Source organism: Motacilla alba, chromosome 5, assembly GCF_015832195.1.
Source record: "Motacilla alba alba isolate MOTALB_02 chromosome 5, Motacilla_alba_V1.0_pri, whole genome shotgun sequence".
Taxonomy (NCBI): Eukaryota; Metazoa; Chordata; class Aves; order Passeriformes; family Motacillidae; genus Motacilla; species Motacilla alba.
In genome coordinates this window covers 46,809,116-46,822,752 of record NC_052020.1, presented here as the reverse complement: position 1 = coordinate 46,822,752, position 13,637 = coordinate 46,809,116, and the positions used below count along the sequence as shown (strand labels likewise).

Genomic DNA, 13,637 nt, shown 5'->3' with positions numbered 1-13,637 from the left:
GCAATTGCTGCCCTGATTTCTGATCTGCTCTCATAGTTGCTAAGTACAAAGCTTTTTCAGTAAGCCCAGGAACATCACTGCTCCTGGAGTGTGAAGAATTTATCAACAGGACAGGTCAGCTGCACATTTTATGAGAAGACCACAGAGTGGTAGAAAGATGCTTTCTTTAAGCAGAACATTCTAAATCTATCCCGGCCCAGCTGACCCAAAAGAAACATATCTTATTATAGCACTTGGCAGTTACAGCTAAAAGAGAAAACATTCAGAATCAAGTCCAACTTTCTTGCTTTAAGAGCTCAAAGTATTTAAGCAAAAGCTGTCTTGTCATAAATAATCTTACTTAAATGCAATTTAAGTGTGTGTGGTACAAATAGTCCATCATAATAGCCTGATGTGGGAAAGAGACACATTTCAGAAGTATCTTTTGTGACTGAACATTTTCCCCACTGCTCAATACAATGAGACAAAATTTAATTTATTAACCTTCAAACAAAAAGTCCTACTGGGTGCTGTAAGTTTCCTCAACAGTCTAAATGAGAAGGGAAACAGTTTTGCTCTTGAAATATTCAAAAGTAAACAGGAGGTTTCAAGTTTGCTGTGAACAGACATTCTACTAAAAATTATGTCTGTCTATGTGTCTCTCTTTTTAAACAGGGTCAAGAAAATTTTGATGTATCCCAGGCTCTTTGAATGTTAGAATGAACTGTTCTCATTCTCTCAAGTTTAAATTCTTGCTTCTCAATTTGTATACATCATAGGAGTATATGCACAAATATATGGGTAAATTGTATTTTGTTAATGCTTCCTCCTCAAATAAGGCAATTAGTTTTATTTCCAAACTACCCTTTGACAGCAGGGACAATCTTTCCAGGTATAAATCAGGAAGCTATGCATAGTAATGCAACTTGAACTGCATTTTTCTGGATGTGAAAACTACTGCCAGCCAAAACCAGCAGATAAAAATCCCTATTCATGGTCAAAAGCCATTTTAAAAAAAATTTGGAAACATGAATCCACCAGACAGCACTGTGGAATGTGCATTATTCCTAATAAAGTCTCACATTTTTTTCCTATTTTTTTTGGAAGACAAGAATAGTATTTCCTATTCATAATTTATTCTCTATTCATGTGGTATTTAGCACTATATATTATTACTAAACATTAGACTACATCAAAAATGTTGGATCAGAACAATCCTGATGTGTTCTTACCATCCAAATCCAGATCTGTACACAAACTTTGTGTCTGCTTCTGCTGTTCTAAGGGACTGAACCAGAACCCAGAAGAGCTGAACACAGTGAGAAGCCAGATCTTGCTTGCTCGCCTGGCTCCACTCGGGGATTCTGAGGCACCAGGACTGTCAAGGAGGCCATGATTATACACATCTAAAACTCTATAGGTCACAAACTCCTTTCTTCACAAGTTCAGCATGTTTGTGCGTTCAGCTGTCTTAGGACCAAGCAAATGGATAATCAACCAAGTTTATTCTAGAATCAGCCACTCAGTAAGGGGGGCTTAACTGGGCAAATTGGGCAACAGCCACTGAAGAGATTCATTCGTACCATGTTTTTCTTAAATTATGCTCTGACTCTTTTTGGCTGACCATTGACCCATTAAATCTGGCAACCAATTCAAAGCCAATCGCTATTCCCTACAATTCTTTAGCTCTTTTTCTTCAAGAGCATTAGTCAAAACTTACCTCAACAACGTCTGAGAAAAGTATTTCAGAGTATTTGCAATGTCAGTTCCAGAGGGCACAGGGTATATGTTGTGGAGAACCCGGTTGTGGTACTCTTGAAGGTAACGGATTTTGGAAGCAACTACATAAAAGACAAAAAGACAAACACAAAAACTTTCATTTAGGTTTTTTTGCAGACTTTGACAGAGACATGTCTATTTCTTCCATTTTCTTTTTTTTTTTTTTTTTAATTTAGTATTAAACTCAAAAACCAGAAAAAAATCTCTCTGTTCCTTCTGTTCTGACTGAATAAATTGTAAAAGACTGCCAGGGAGAACACATGGAAGTGAACTTCTGCATCTGTATTAGGCAAACTTAGTGCTAGCAAATTAAAAAATACATATTGCTACTCTGCACTTCTTCCATGTCTCCAAGCATCTCAAGAGTCATTTATAATGAATGAGTCATTGGATCACAGGAGGTTCATGTGAGACTGATAAGTATTTCTACAGCCAAAGCAGAGATATAAGCTAAGACAGAGAGACCTTATGTGATTTACTGTGGGCCATACATGTACTTTATGCAATGAACTAAAGATATGAAAAGAGTGAAGTGTCTGCTGTTTATTTGTCTTAGGAAGAGTGATCAAGCAGATAAGGGGATTTCAAAGAGCAGTAGGAGGTGTACATCTCCACTGAACCAATTTTTGTTGTATTACAAGTAACACTTGGTTTACCTTCTAAAAGGAATCCTTGTTCAGTACTGGGAAAAAAGTGATTACCCCCCCCTAGTTGCACTGCCTTACATTGCCCATACAGCACAAGACAGTCTCATACAGAGACACCTACACACACAGCTCTTCTTGCTCCACCCAGATTAACCAACTCTGCTGGAAGAGAGTGCATTGGCTGGGGTAGAGGGCTGCTCAGCTGTGCTGCGCTGCACACACAGCCTCACGAAAGCACAGCTGCCTGGGAACCCTTCATCATGTTAAAAGTGCACCAAGACTGTAACAGGCAGCTAAAAGGGGAGATGCTTCTGAATTCTTTCAGCCCTTAAGCATATGGATCATAACAGTCTTTCACTAGACCAAGATATACCTTGCTCCCCTACTGGGCTCCTTCAATGTGGAAGATAAATCATGCTTTGTAAACAAGCAATTAGTCAATACTTGGTTTTATTCTCATGGTCAAATGGCATTTATTAAGGAATGAATACCCTTAAATCCTCCACTGAACAGAAAGATACTAACTACCTGGGAGACATTGCTATGCCTCTCACTGCTCAGATAGCTGAACAGTTCATGAATTTTCTGATTTTTTTCTGTGCCACTGGCAAGCTGAATGAGAAGGGGTGACATTGTATCCATATTGCAGAAAAGATTGATGGACAGACACCAAAAGCAAAGTGTCTGCAAATACTGTTGGAGGCTCAGCTTGAGATACAGAGAGCCCTTTTGCCAGTATAGGTAACAGTACACACTGGACTTTCAGAAAATAAAAGATTCCCTGAATGGTCAGACACATAACAAATGAGGTTTGATAATTTCAAGTTAATTATCCATAAAATGAGGAATGCTCAAATAATCATCAAACGAAGAAAACTGTTTTCTTGAATGCATGACAAGAAATCCAATCTTGCAGCACCCAACCAAGGTCATTCTTTAACTCATTTCCTGCTGTAAGGAGGGCATTCCCCAGTTCCTGCAGCAAGTGAAGCTTCTACAGACAAAAGTCTCCCTCGTGATATTACCTGGCTTCATCACAAGGTGAAAGCCCATCATGTGACTGAAGGGCTGGGGTCTATGTGAAACCAGCAAGCAAAAATGCAACCATGGACACTGTCATAATGCATATGGCAAAAGCAACACATTAAAAATGCATAAGCATCCTTAATTATATTTCCTCATCTTTAAGTCTTTTACTTCACAATTAATGAATAACTAAAAACACTCATGACTTTTTCCTCTCTCCCTCAAACAACTGAAAGCAGAATTTTGTCACACGGACTCAGACTGTCACCATGTAGGCCTGTGACACATGACACATGACCTGTGCTCTGCAGGAGCTTATCCTGTGTGAGAGCAGCCATAACTGCCTTCCTGTACAGCCCCCAAACCACTGGGCTGGGAACATCTGGGCAGGCAGGATGTGTTTCACTCCACAGAGGCTGACTGGAGCAGTCCAAGACTGTTTTCCCCTTCTCATCTCACACCTCATTCTTTCTGCCCACTAATCTCAGTTTTAGTCCCAGGCCATCTCATCACATTATTTAAAAGGTAAAGATTTATTGTAACTGTCATAAAACTAATCTAGTTTAGTTTCTAGATTAAGAAAGCAATGACTTCATAAATGTATTTTGTGATGTTACTTTCTCTGATCGGGGAAAATAAAAAAGTATGAAACCAAGTATATTTGTAAAGGACACAGACTATGCAGGGCAGTACCCAACTGAGAACAATTCACAGCAAGGTGCACAGATTACTGTGGCTGCCATGGTTTGCTGTCAGATATCTGTAAATTAAATGGACTAACAAAATGCCAAAGATTATTACACAATTCAGATCTAGGTGTATTTCAGAGAGCTGTGTGCTTCCCTACAGCTACTAACTTTCAATAAAGGGCACAGGGTATCTAGAATCACTTAGAACCACTTTTTTTAATAAAGATGGAAATCCATTCATTTTTATTGATTTGCATTGTTGTGCAATTGTCTCAGGCCAAATATCAAAAGAGAAAACTTATTTATAAAGCCTAAATATAAACATTAGCTTTAGGCTAAAGGTTTCAGCCTCACTTCCCAGTTCTGTTCCCCAAAACTCTGTCCATTTCAGCACAGACTCCCAGAACACAAAGAAACTTCTGAAGAAAAGCCTCAGATCAAAAACTTTGCCAGGTTTCAAGTTACAGCAAGTGTGTGGATGACCCAATTTTCTGATTTTCTGAGTACCCAGAGACACAATTCAAAGAGTGGTGTCACTCTGTGGAAGCACTTGGGTACTCCCATAGGGTCATCACAAAAACAAATAGCTATCTCTCTAGCATCTACACAGACCTGGCTGAACTCCTCAACCCCTGTGTCAGCATTGACTGAACCCACAGTGAAACCATTAGGAGTCCTCAAAGATGGCCTTGGTTGCTCCACTGTCCTGGAGGGGAACACTAGCAGGCATCAGGCATTCCCAGGACATTACTTACCACAACTAAACACCAATTACTGCTTTTTAAGGTGAAAAAGAATTCATTTTCTTTGAATACAACAGAGCACCTTAGGCATGCTGCAAATGATCAAACTCACTGTCGATATATCTGGTATGCAATACAAGATGTGTGTGGTCACAAAAAAAGAGCAGCTCCTCCAGTCAACCTCCAGACTGACACCATTTTACCTGTTGTTCATAGAACCTGCTCAAGAGCTGTGGGATTCATGTTTAGACCAGCACATCTTCTGTTCCAATCAGTGATTCCTCAGCTGCAGTGTTTCACTGATGTTCTTGGTAAACTGAGATTCATTATGACTTGTAACTTGAGTCCTTCCCAAGACATTCTGGTTCTTGCCTGTCACTCAGTGAGGGCAGAAGCAACAACAGCGACAGCTGGGGTTTGAAAGTTTGACTGGTAGTGATGTATGCACACCAACACATCCTTGTCAGAGTCCGTTACTCAAAAATTGCTGCTGAGGGAATCTTGCAGTTATGTAGAGACAAAGACATTTGGTAATGCCATAAGAACTAGTCAGGGAAGCAGCCTTGGTAAAAAAAATACATTCAGCAGGTTAGAATGCACAGGATATGTCCATTAACCAAACTCTTCCTGGAGTATCATGAAAAGGAACATTAGAAGGCAGATCTGAAATTTGGACTGTAAGTAAATCTTAAATACAGAGCAATAGGGACATGGCAGGCCTGGATGCAGTGTCTTGAAAAGTACAAAGGGATGAAAAGAAAAAACAGCCAAGGATAAAATATGTAAGAGAAGCTCAAACAGAGCAGACCAAAAGCATTAAGAACAGAGGAAGAGATAAGACAGAACAGAAAAGGAAGAAAATGCCATAGCCAGAGCTAGGACAAAAAGTAGCACAAATTCCTCTGCATGGCAGTGAGAAGGAAGTGTAATTAATGTATAAGTATCACAGGAAAGAAGAAACAATTATAAAACTCAGGTGCAAGGTGGGGAAGGCAGCAACAACAGAAGGATACAGATCCAAACATTGCACATTTCAGGGCTTCTGCACAATCAGAATATTGTGTCTCTAGTTATGAGGCTAGAACTGCATCTTTACAGCAATAAATTAACATCTGCATAATATTTTTAAAGCAAGCTCATCCATCACCATAAATAAGCAGTAAACCCTAAGAGAAAAAAACACATGTATTCTTTTCATTAGATGAGTTCAGCATAGGCATATATAAACACAAGGATCCTTCTCAGTGACCTGGAGGAAGAAGAGAGCAAGTCTCAGCGTGCAAAGTGTCAAATCCCATCACGTCATCGTGACAAACATCAATCCAACCTCCTGGTCACAGACTGCCTGTTCATAACCACGACACTGTATCAGGCAAGAAAGTAGCTTTGACATGGGTGATGAGCTCAACTACCCCAGTATTTTCTTTTCAGCATCCCATCAGGCTCTTGCAGACAAACCAGGTGTCATGAGCATCAACAGTGGGGAGCACTTCCACAGCCCAGATGCAGGTAGCCCAACCACCATGTCATCTACTCATGCTCTGATCAGCTCTAGCCAACATGGTGGTTAGAACACCCGTGACCAAGCAGAGGCACGCTGGCCGCGGGCAGGGGGATGCCAGCACCTGGGGGAATCCTGCTGGGACCGGGCACTGTGGCAGGCGGCCTGTAGGCAAGATGCAAACACCCAGCCTACATTCACCCGAAAGGTGAGAACGACAGCACGACTCTTCTCTCTCCGTCTCGCTGCAAGACCACCTGCAAGGTGGCAACGCGTGCGTCACCTCTGCTCTCGCAGGTGGCCGCATCCTTTGGGACGCGGCGCAGCGCTGGCAGACGGGGCAGGCTGGACCGCTCCCGCCGCGGGGCGGGGGGCGAAGCCGGTGGCCTCAGGGCTAACTCTCTCCCCCGATCCCTCATCTCCCCCGGCGGCTCCCCGGCGCTGCCTTTGCCGCCGCCCCGAGCTGACCGCCCGAACAGCGAGGAGCTCCGGGGGCTGCGGCCACCAGCACCGGCGGTGGCTCCGACAGAAAGCGCCAGAACGCCGGCAGCCCCCTCCCCCTGCACCGCCTGCTGGCGGCCGCCGCAGAGCGCGGCAGGAGCCCGGGCGGCGCTGCCCCGGCGGGGCGGCGAGCGGGCGGCGGCGGGGCAGCGCCATCGGCGGGACGGCGCCCCCGGCCCCGCTCCCCTCCCCTCGGACAGACCCCGGCCCGGCGCCCGCCCGGCCCCACTCACACTGCTCCGCCTTGGTGGACATGCTGCCGCCCCGCTCTGCCCCTCGGCGCCGCGGAGCGCCGGCCCCCGGCCGCGATGGAGCTGCCGGTGCCGGTGCCCGTGCCGGTGCCGCCGCCGGTGCCGCAGGGCTGCGGGCCGGGGAGCGGCGGGCGGGCGGGACCGGGCGGGAGCGCGCTTAAAGGGGCAGCGCGCCTGGCGGCCGCGGCAAACAGCATCCTCAGGAGGGACGGTGTGGGAGACGGGACGGGGAAGAGGGGACTTGGGATGCGATGGGATGCGATGCGGAGGGGGAGGCCGGCTGGCTCCGGGGCGGTTCCGGGGCATCTGCCCCAGCGGGGCTGCTGCCCCGCCGAGCTTGTCTCAACTTCAAGTTGGGAGCTGCAGACCCGAAGACCTTGATAAGCGTCGGCGGTGCCCCCGGGGCCGCCAGGGTGGCCGGGGCTGCGGAGGGACTGGCGGTGCCCTCGCCCGGCCCCGCGGGAGCTGCGCTGAGCGAGGACAGCGGCGGTGGCACTGCCGGAGCTGTGCTGCGGATCCGTGTGATCTCTACGTGGAACAGGACCGTTGTTCCCTTGCGTACTTCTCCCCTCGACCCCTGGCCTCCAGCTGTACCCCAGGCGGCTCTGCCCACCTGTTTCCACCGTGCACCAAGCACCTCGGGACCGCCATGCCTTTCCCGAGGAGACAAGGGCTGAGCTCAGCCCCGACTGTGCCCCTCTCCATCACCAGATCCCAGCCATGCTGACTGCCCCAGGACGACGGTGGGATGAAAAGACCTTTGTCCAATTGTGGTGCGAGTACAGTATTAACAATAAAACTCATTTGCTCCAAGAGAAATTATTTCACTGCTGTGCGTTCCTGTCAGCTTCCCCAGCGTCCTGACTTGACATTAACAGGTGTCAGAAATTAAGGGTTATCTAGGAGTTTCTCCTCTAAAACTTTCCATACCAGTTTTTCAGATCCTCCCACCTCTGGAAAAATTATGTGGAAGCAGCAGTATTTCATCAGCCAGGGCATGGGAGTCTCGATGTTCACACAGAAAAAAATCCATTGTAACATACTCTCCTCAAAATGCTGGGCTAAGATAAGTAGGACTGTGGCAGCCAAAGAGAACTGTGCTGTGGAGGAAAATGGGTATGTTTTGTTATTCCTCATTCAAGGCAGTGCCTCCAAATTACTGCTGCCCCGATTTGGGGAAAATGCATATTCAGTGCCATGAACCACAAAAGGGGCAGATGCTGTTCACTGGCATTTAACTGGTTTGCTTTTTTCCTGAAAGAAATTTTCTAAAAATAATGCATGGGCAATGCTCTTCAACACCACTTAATCAGGTACAAAACAGAGCTCTAACGGGAGGCCATAATTCTTTCCACACTCTCTGCTGTTTATGAGCCCCAAAGACAGAGAGAAGCCAACTTATACCACTGTTTTCTCTTTTACATTCAAATATTTGAGAGTAAGTATTTAAGTATTTTCTTTTATTAGAAGCTTTATTTAGTGAAGTGCCCAGAGAGGTCATGTGGTGCTACAAACCTGCTTCCCCCAACTCTATGTCTCATCACAACATGGAGCATAAATGATGAATATACAGACAAATGGTTTTCAGACTTCATTGAAATAAGATATTGAAGACAGGTTTCATCTTTGAATTTCTGTCTGTTGATGCAACAAATCAATCTGAACTGCTTTATTGCTCATTACAATAGGGAACTCTCTGCACTGAGGGGAGCTGAGCTTCCATAAGTATATTTAAATTATACCAAGTGTTCACATACAAGAGTGGTGAGCTTATTAAAAACACTCAGGTTGATAAAGCAGGAGCACACGGAGAAAATATTAATTCCATTTCTCATGTAAAATTTCTTCTTTTTTTTAAGTGTCTGAAAATTGCAGCTATGCCTTCATTTACTGAACAAGGTCCTACATAGTACAGCATGTAGTTCAGGTACATGGCAAACAATTTATTGCTTATGAGTCCTTCTGCATTGTCTAAACAATGTCTAAGCCCTAAATAAATCCTATACAAGTAGTCTGTTGTTCAGTCAAACAATTTAATACTTGCCTAGCTTGTTAATTTAAGTATAGAGACTCACACTTTATATTGTGAACAAATGTCATTAAGGAGCAACTATAGAAATGTGGTACTCTGGGAATTAATTTCTCAAGTCTCTGGGCTGAACCAAAGTCATAGTTTCTCAGCAAGGTCCTCATGAATATGCCTAACAAAATGGGTACAGTTCTCCACTGGAAACCATTTTAAGCAGCTAAGGTTTATGTCTATATGGTTTTTGCCTCTGCACACACTCAGTTAAGAGAACACATAAAAGCTGCAGGCATCTTAAAGCCCACAAATCATTATTGAAAGAATATATTTTTAACCTTAAAGTAATGGAGAGTGGAAAATTCACATACCAACTGATGAAAACTGAAAGAATAAATGTTATTTTCTGGGTTCATGAGCAGAAATTTCACAGAATCATGGAATCTTTGAGGTTGGAAAGATTATCTGGAGCTTGTCTACTCCGACTTCCCTGCTCAAAGCAAGGCCAGCTAGAGCAAATTGCTCACGGCCATGTCCAGACAGGTTTCAAATATCTGCAAACATGAAGACCCGACAACTTCTCTAAGCAACTTGTTCAAAGGTTTGACCATCCTCAAAATAGAAAGCTTTTTCTTCTGTTTAAGTGAAAATTCTTGTATTTCAGTTTGTGCCAATTGCCTGTGGTCCTGTCACTGAGCTCCACTGAGAAAAGTCCGGCTCCATCTTCTTAGTCCCTCTCCTAAGGTATTTGTACTGACAAGACCCACTCCCCACGCCTTTTGCCTTTGGTGCTAAGCAGTCCCAGTTCTCTCAGCACCCTTTTATATGATAGGTGCTCCAGTCTCTTCATCACTTAGCCCTTCCCTCAACTTACTCCAGTATATTCATGTCTTTCTTGTACTGATGAGTCTAGAACCAGACCCAGAACTCCAGTCAGGTCTAACCAGTGCCGAGTAGAGGAGTATAAACACCCCCCTTGACCTGCTGGCCGTGCTTTTCCTACTGCAGCCCAGGATCCTGCTGGCCTTCTTGCCACGCAGGCTCATTGCTGGCTCACAGTCAGCTTGGTGTCTACCAGGACCCCCATGTCACTCTTTGCAGAGCTGCTTTTCAGCTGCTCAGCCCCAGCCTGTCCTGGTGCTTAGTTATTCCCTCTGATGTGCATGACTTGGATTTTCACCTGTTGACCTTCAGGAGACTCGTGTTGGCCCCCGTCTCCAAGCTCTCTAGACACGCTTGAATGGCAGCACAACCTTCAACTGCTGGTGTATCAACTGCTTCTCCCAGTTTTGCATCATCTGCAGAGGGTGTCACATCATCTGGGTCACAGGCACAGACATGAAACAGCACTGGCCCAGGGCTGACCCCTGCAGTGCAGCACTGGTTTCCAGCTGGACTTTTTGCCCCTGAGCAGAACCCTCTGAGCCTGGCAGTTTGTTTGGCCACTTTTCAATTCACATCATTGTCAACTTGCCTAGTCCATATTTCATTACTTTTTTTTTGCGGATGTAATGGGAAACATTGATGAAAGTCTTGCTAAAGATAAACTTCCTCTGCTTTCTCCTCCTACACGGAGTTAGTAATTTTGTTGCAGAAGGCTATCAAGTCGGTCTGGCATGGTTTTCCCTTTGCAAATGCACACTGACTACTCCAAATAACCTTCCATTCCTTAATGTGTTTGAAAGCGCTTTACAGGATTATTTGCTCCATCATCTTGATTTGCAGAAGCAAATGGATTCCCATGGATCAAGGTGAAGATAAATGACCTATAATTTCCCAGACACTCCTGCTTGTCCTTCTTGAAAATAGGAGTGACTCTTGCTTTCTTCTGTTTCTCAGGACTGTCCCAGTTGCTTTGACCTTTTCTAAAGATAATAAAAATCAGTCTTACAGTGTCATTGGCCAACTCCCTCAGCACTTGTGAGTGCATCTTATCATGTCCCAGGGACATGTCTGGTTGCATGTCTGGTTGTTTTGAAATGTGGCTTTTGCAGGATAAGGTAGATAAGGGGTGGAAGGGATTTGGAGCATATTCTTTCTGTGAATTGGGCTGGCTTTTAACTAAGTTTTGCCTGCCTAGGAGTGTATTGTAGTTACAACATAATTCAGGAATAAAACAATTAAATATCCTGTAAGGAGAAAAGAGGTAATCAAGAGCAGAAGTCACTGTTTATGTGACTACTGTCACTTTGAATTACATTTTCATGTATTCAGCTCCAAAAAGACACAAAATCTAGTGTTGTTCCTCTTTTTTAATCTCCACACGTTAACAAATCCACTTTTAGAAAGGTAATCCTTTCTGAAAAATATAAATCCTAAGCCTTCCTACCTTGAATCACGTACAGAAAATTTATTAAACTGTTCCTAAATTGAAGTGAATTGATGCATGTATAAAAATGAATAATTGTATCAGTTTACACAGATATATGGCTGCACATCTGTATCCAGACGTGTTCACTGTTACCAACACTTAAAACATTCTCATGGTGTTTTCCTTAAAGGCTCAGCTTCCTGAGTCATGTAATTACATGGGTCTCTATTTGAATTTTAAATAAAAACTAGTCCTTGCCTGACATAGTCAAAGGCTCCAATGCAATATAAACAATGTTTGAAACAAATGAGGATTTCAATGCCTGAATGAGAGGCAAGGACCTAAGTTTTTTCAAAACACAAAACAAAACCAGCTAACTTCCGATTTCATTTATTTTAAGCCAATACCTCAATTTTTTAAATTTCCTCACCACTTTTGGCAGGAGATTATCAATAACTGCATTGTGATAGGAATGTTAAAAACTGCAGTAGAGGTGGGAACAAGTTTGAAATGTCTCAAATATTTTTTTTAATCTCTACAAGCCTATCTGAATTGAAGGTTGTGGCATGGAGGGAGGCAAGGGCAATTGCAATAATAAAAGCCAAACACAGAGTGAACTGAAGCAGGAGGAGGCAGGTTTCTCTGCCTGTCAGGATTGTTCAATCTACATGTTGCTTTCTGAATACTTACAAGGCTAAACTAATGCAAATGAAAAGGGTCTTGGTATGGAACTGGAGCCCCGGAACAGCTCCTGCATAGAGACCAACCTCTCCCTGTCAGATTCAAACAGCAGATGGAGTCCCTCAGGCTCAGATGAGTCTATTTCACAGCAATAGTTATATCACATTAAATTAAATTTGTCTCTAAATCTTTGCTCCATGTAAGAATTAATCCTCACGAATGATTGTAAAATATATAATCGCTTGAGGAAAAAGTCTATCTGGGATTAAACAGAACAGTTAGGCTTAACTCAGACAGGCTACAGCACATATCCTGGAGCAGTTCCTCAGGGCTCTGACACCTGGGTCAACCAGCATGAGCCAAGAGACAGCAAGCAGGGAAAGCACCTCTTCTTGCTCACAGAAAATCACGTCTGCACAAAAGTAACACAATATTAAAAATCATTAAAAATCTGCACAAAAGTAACACAATATTACTGACAGCTTGTGTAGTCTTGTGCAGGGAAATAATTTCTTCTGAGGTGAAGATATTCAATTTCAGTCTCTGTGCTGAGACTTAAAAATGCAAGGAAAACTTCATTTAAATATCAACCTAACCTTCCTCCTGTGGGAGGGCAGGAAAGTAACTATTCTAAGAAGGAAGGTGTAGAGGAGGATAGACATTTGGATAGGGTAGAGAATTAGAATAGGATAGAGAACAAGTTGGCAGTAATGGCAGAAGTGATCATAATGTGACCAGAAGCTTGGCTGAAGCCACCGACCCATATCAGTTATGCCATCTGGCATGTGACAAATTCATTTCAGTCATCACTGACTTGGGCTGCTTTAAAGTGAGAGATGGAGCAGTAAAGGGCTGTGTGTCTCATTGCTAGTACTGCGTTTCCAACAGAGTAGCCAGATTTGAGTAGCCAGTGATGTTGATATTTGTTCTTTCTTTCCCTAATTAAGAATGATTAAGACTTTGGGAAAACAAACGTCCTTAAGAAATACAGTGGTTATTTGATTGTACTGACAAAACTGTAATTTTCCTCCTATTCTGATAATTACATCAACTAAGTCTGTGGATGTTTGCTTTATTATTACATTTGTCAGCATCTGTCACTGTAAAATCTCTGATAAATGCCCTCAATTTCTCTTCTAGAGTAATGCCATTAGCCTTTAAGTGAACAAAATACTTAATTTGTTGCTATAGCAGTGGAGCTTGAGAAATACATGGTGACCTGCATAGAGAATTAGCACAAATTTGATAAGTATGCACTAAGACTATTATGAAACCAGAGTGGATATACTGCTCTAAGAGGCACAGTCTTTGTGACAACTAACATGCCAAGTTTGTGGAAATGAGCACCACTCTGGCTGAATTATATCTCCCCTGCAAACAGCTGGGGGTTTTTCTTACCTTTAATATCAGACTTGTGCAGAATTGACTACACCACCTACCTACATGGCTAAAATAAAAGCACACTGTAGTGGTAGTAATGCTTTAGGAATCGGAATGACAAATGTC

At 43.5% G+C, this 13,637-nt stretch overlaps 1 protein-coding gene across 8 annotated transcripts in view; it reads right to left on the bottom strand.

Annotated features, from left to right (window-relative positions):
• The window catches only part of UNC79 (unc-79 homolog, NALCN channel complex subunit), a 106,815-nt gene extending 99,560 nt beyond the window's left edge, over positions 1-7,255 (bottom strand). For 7 of the 8 annotated variants that reach the window (XR_005257110.1, XM_038138599.1, XM_038138602.1 and 4 more), the window contains exons 1-2: positions 7,099-7,255; positions 1,700-1,820 (exon numbers count right to left, since the gene is read on the bottom strand). Coding sequence is in view for 6 of the 8 variants with exons in the window: in XM_038138599.1 (XP_037994527.1) it covers positions 1,700-1,820; positions 7,099-7,120 (143 nt within the window). In the remaining 2 variants the exon portion in view is untranslated. Of the gene's footprint in view, positions 1-1,699; positions 1,840-7,098 lie in introns of those variants that run through there. The other variant, XM_038138598.1, reaches the window with a different exon arrangement.
• Between the last annotated feature and the right edge of the window lie 6,382 nt (positions 7,256-13,637).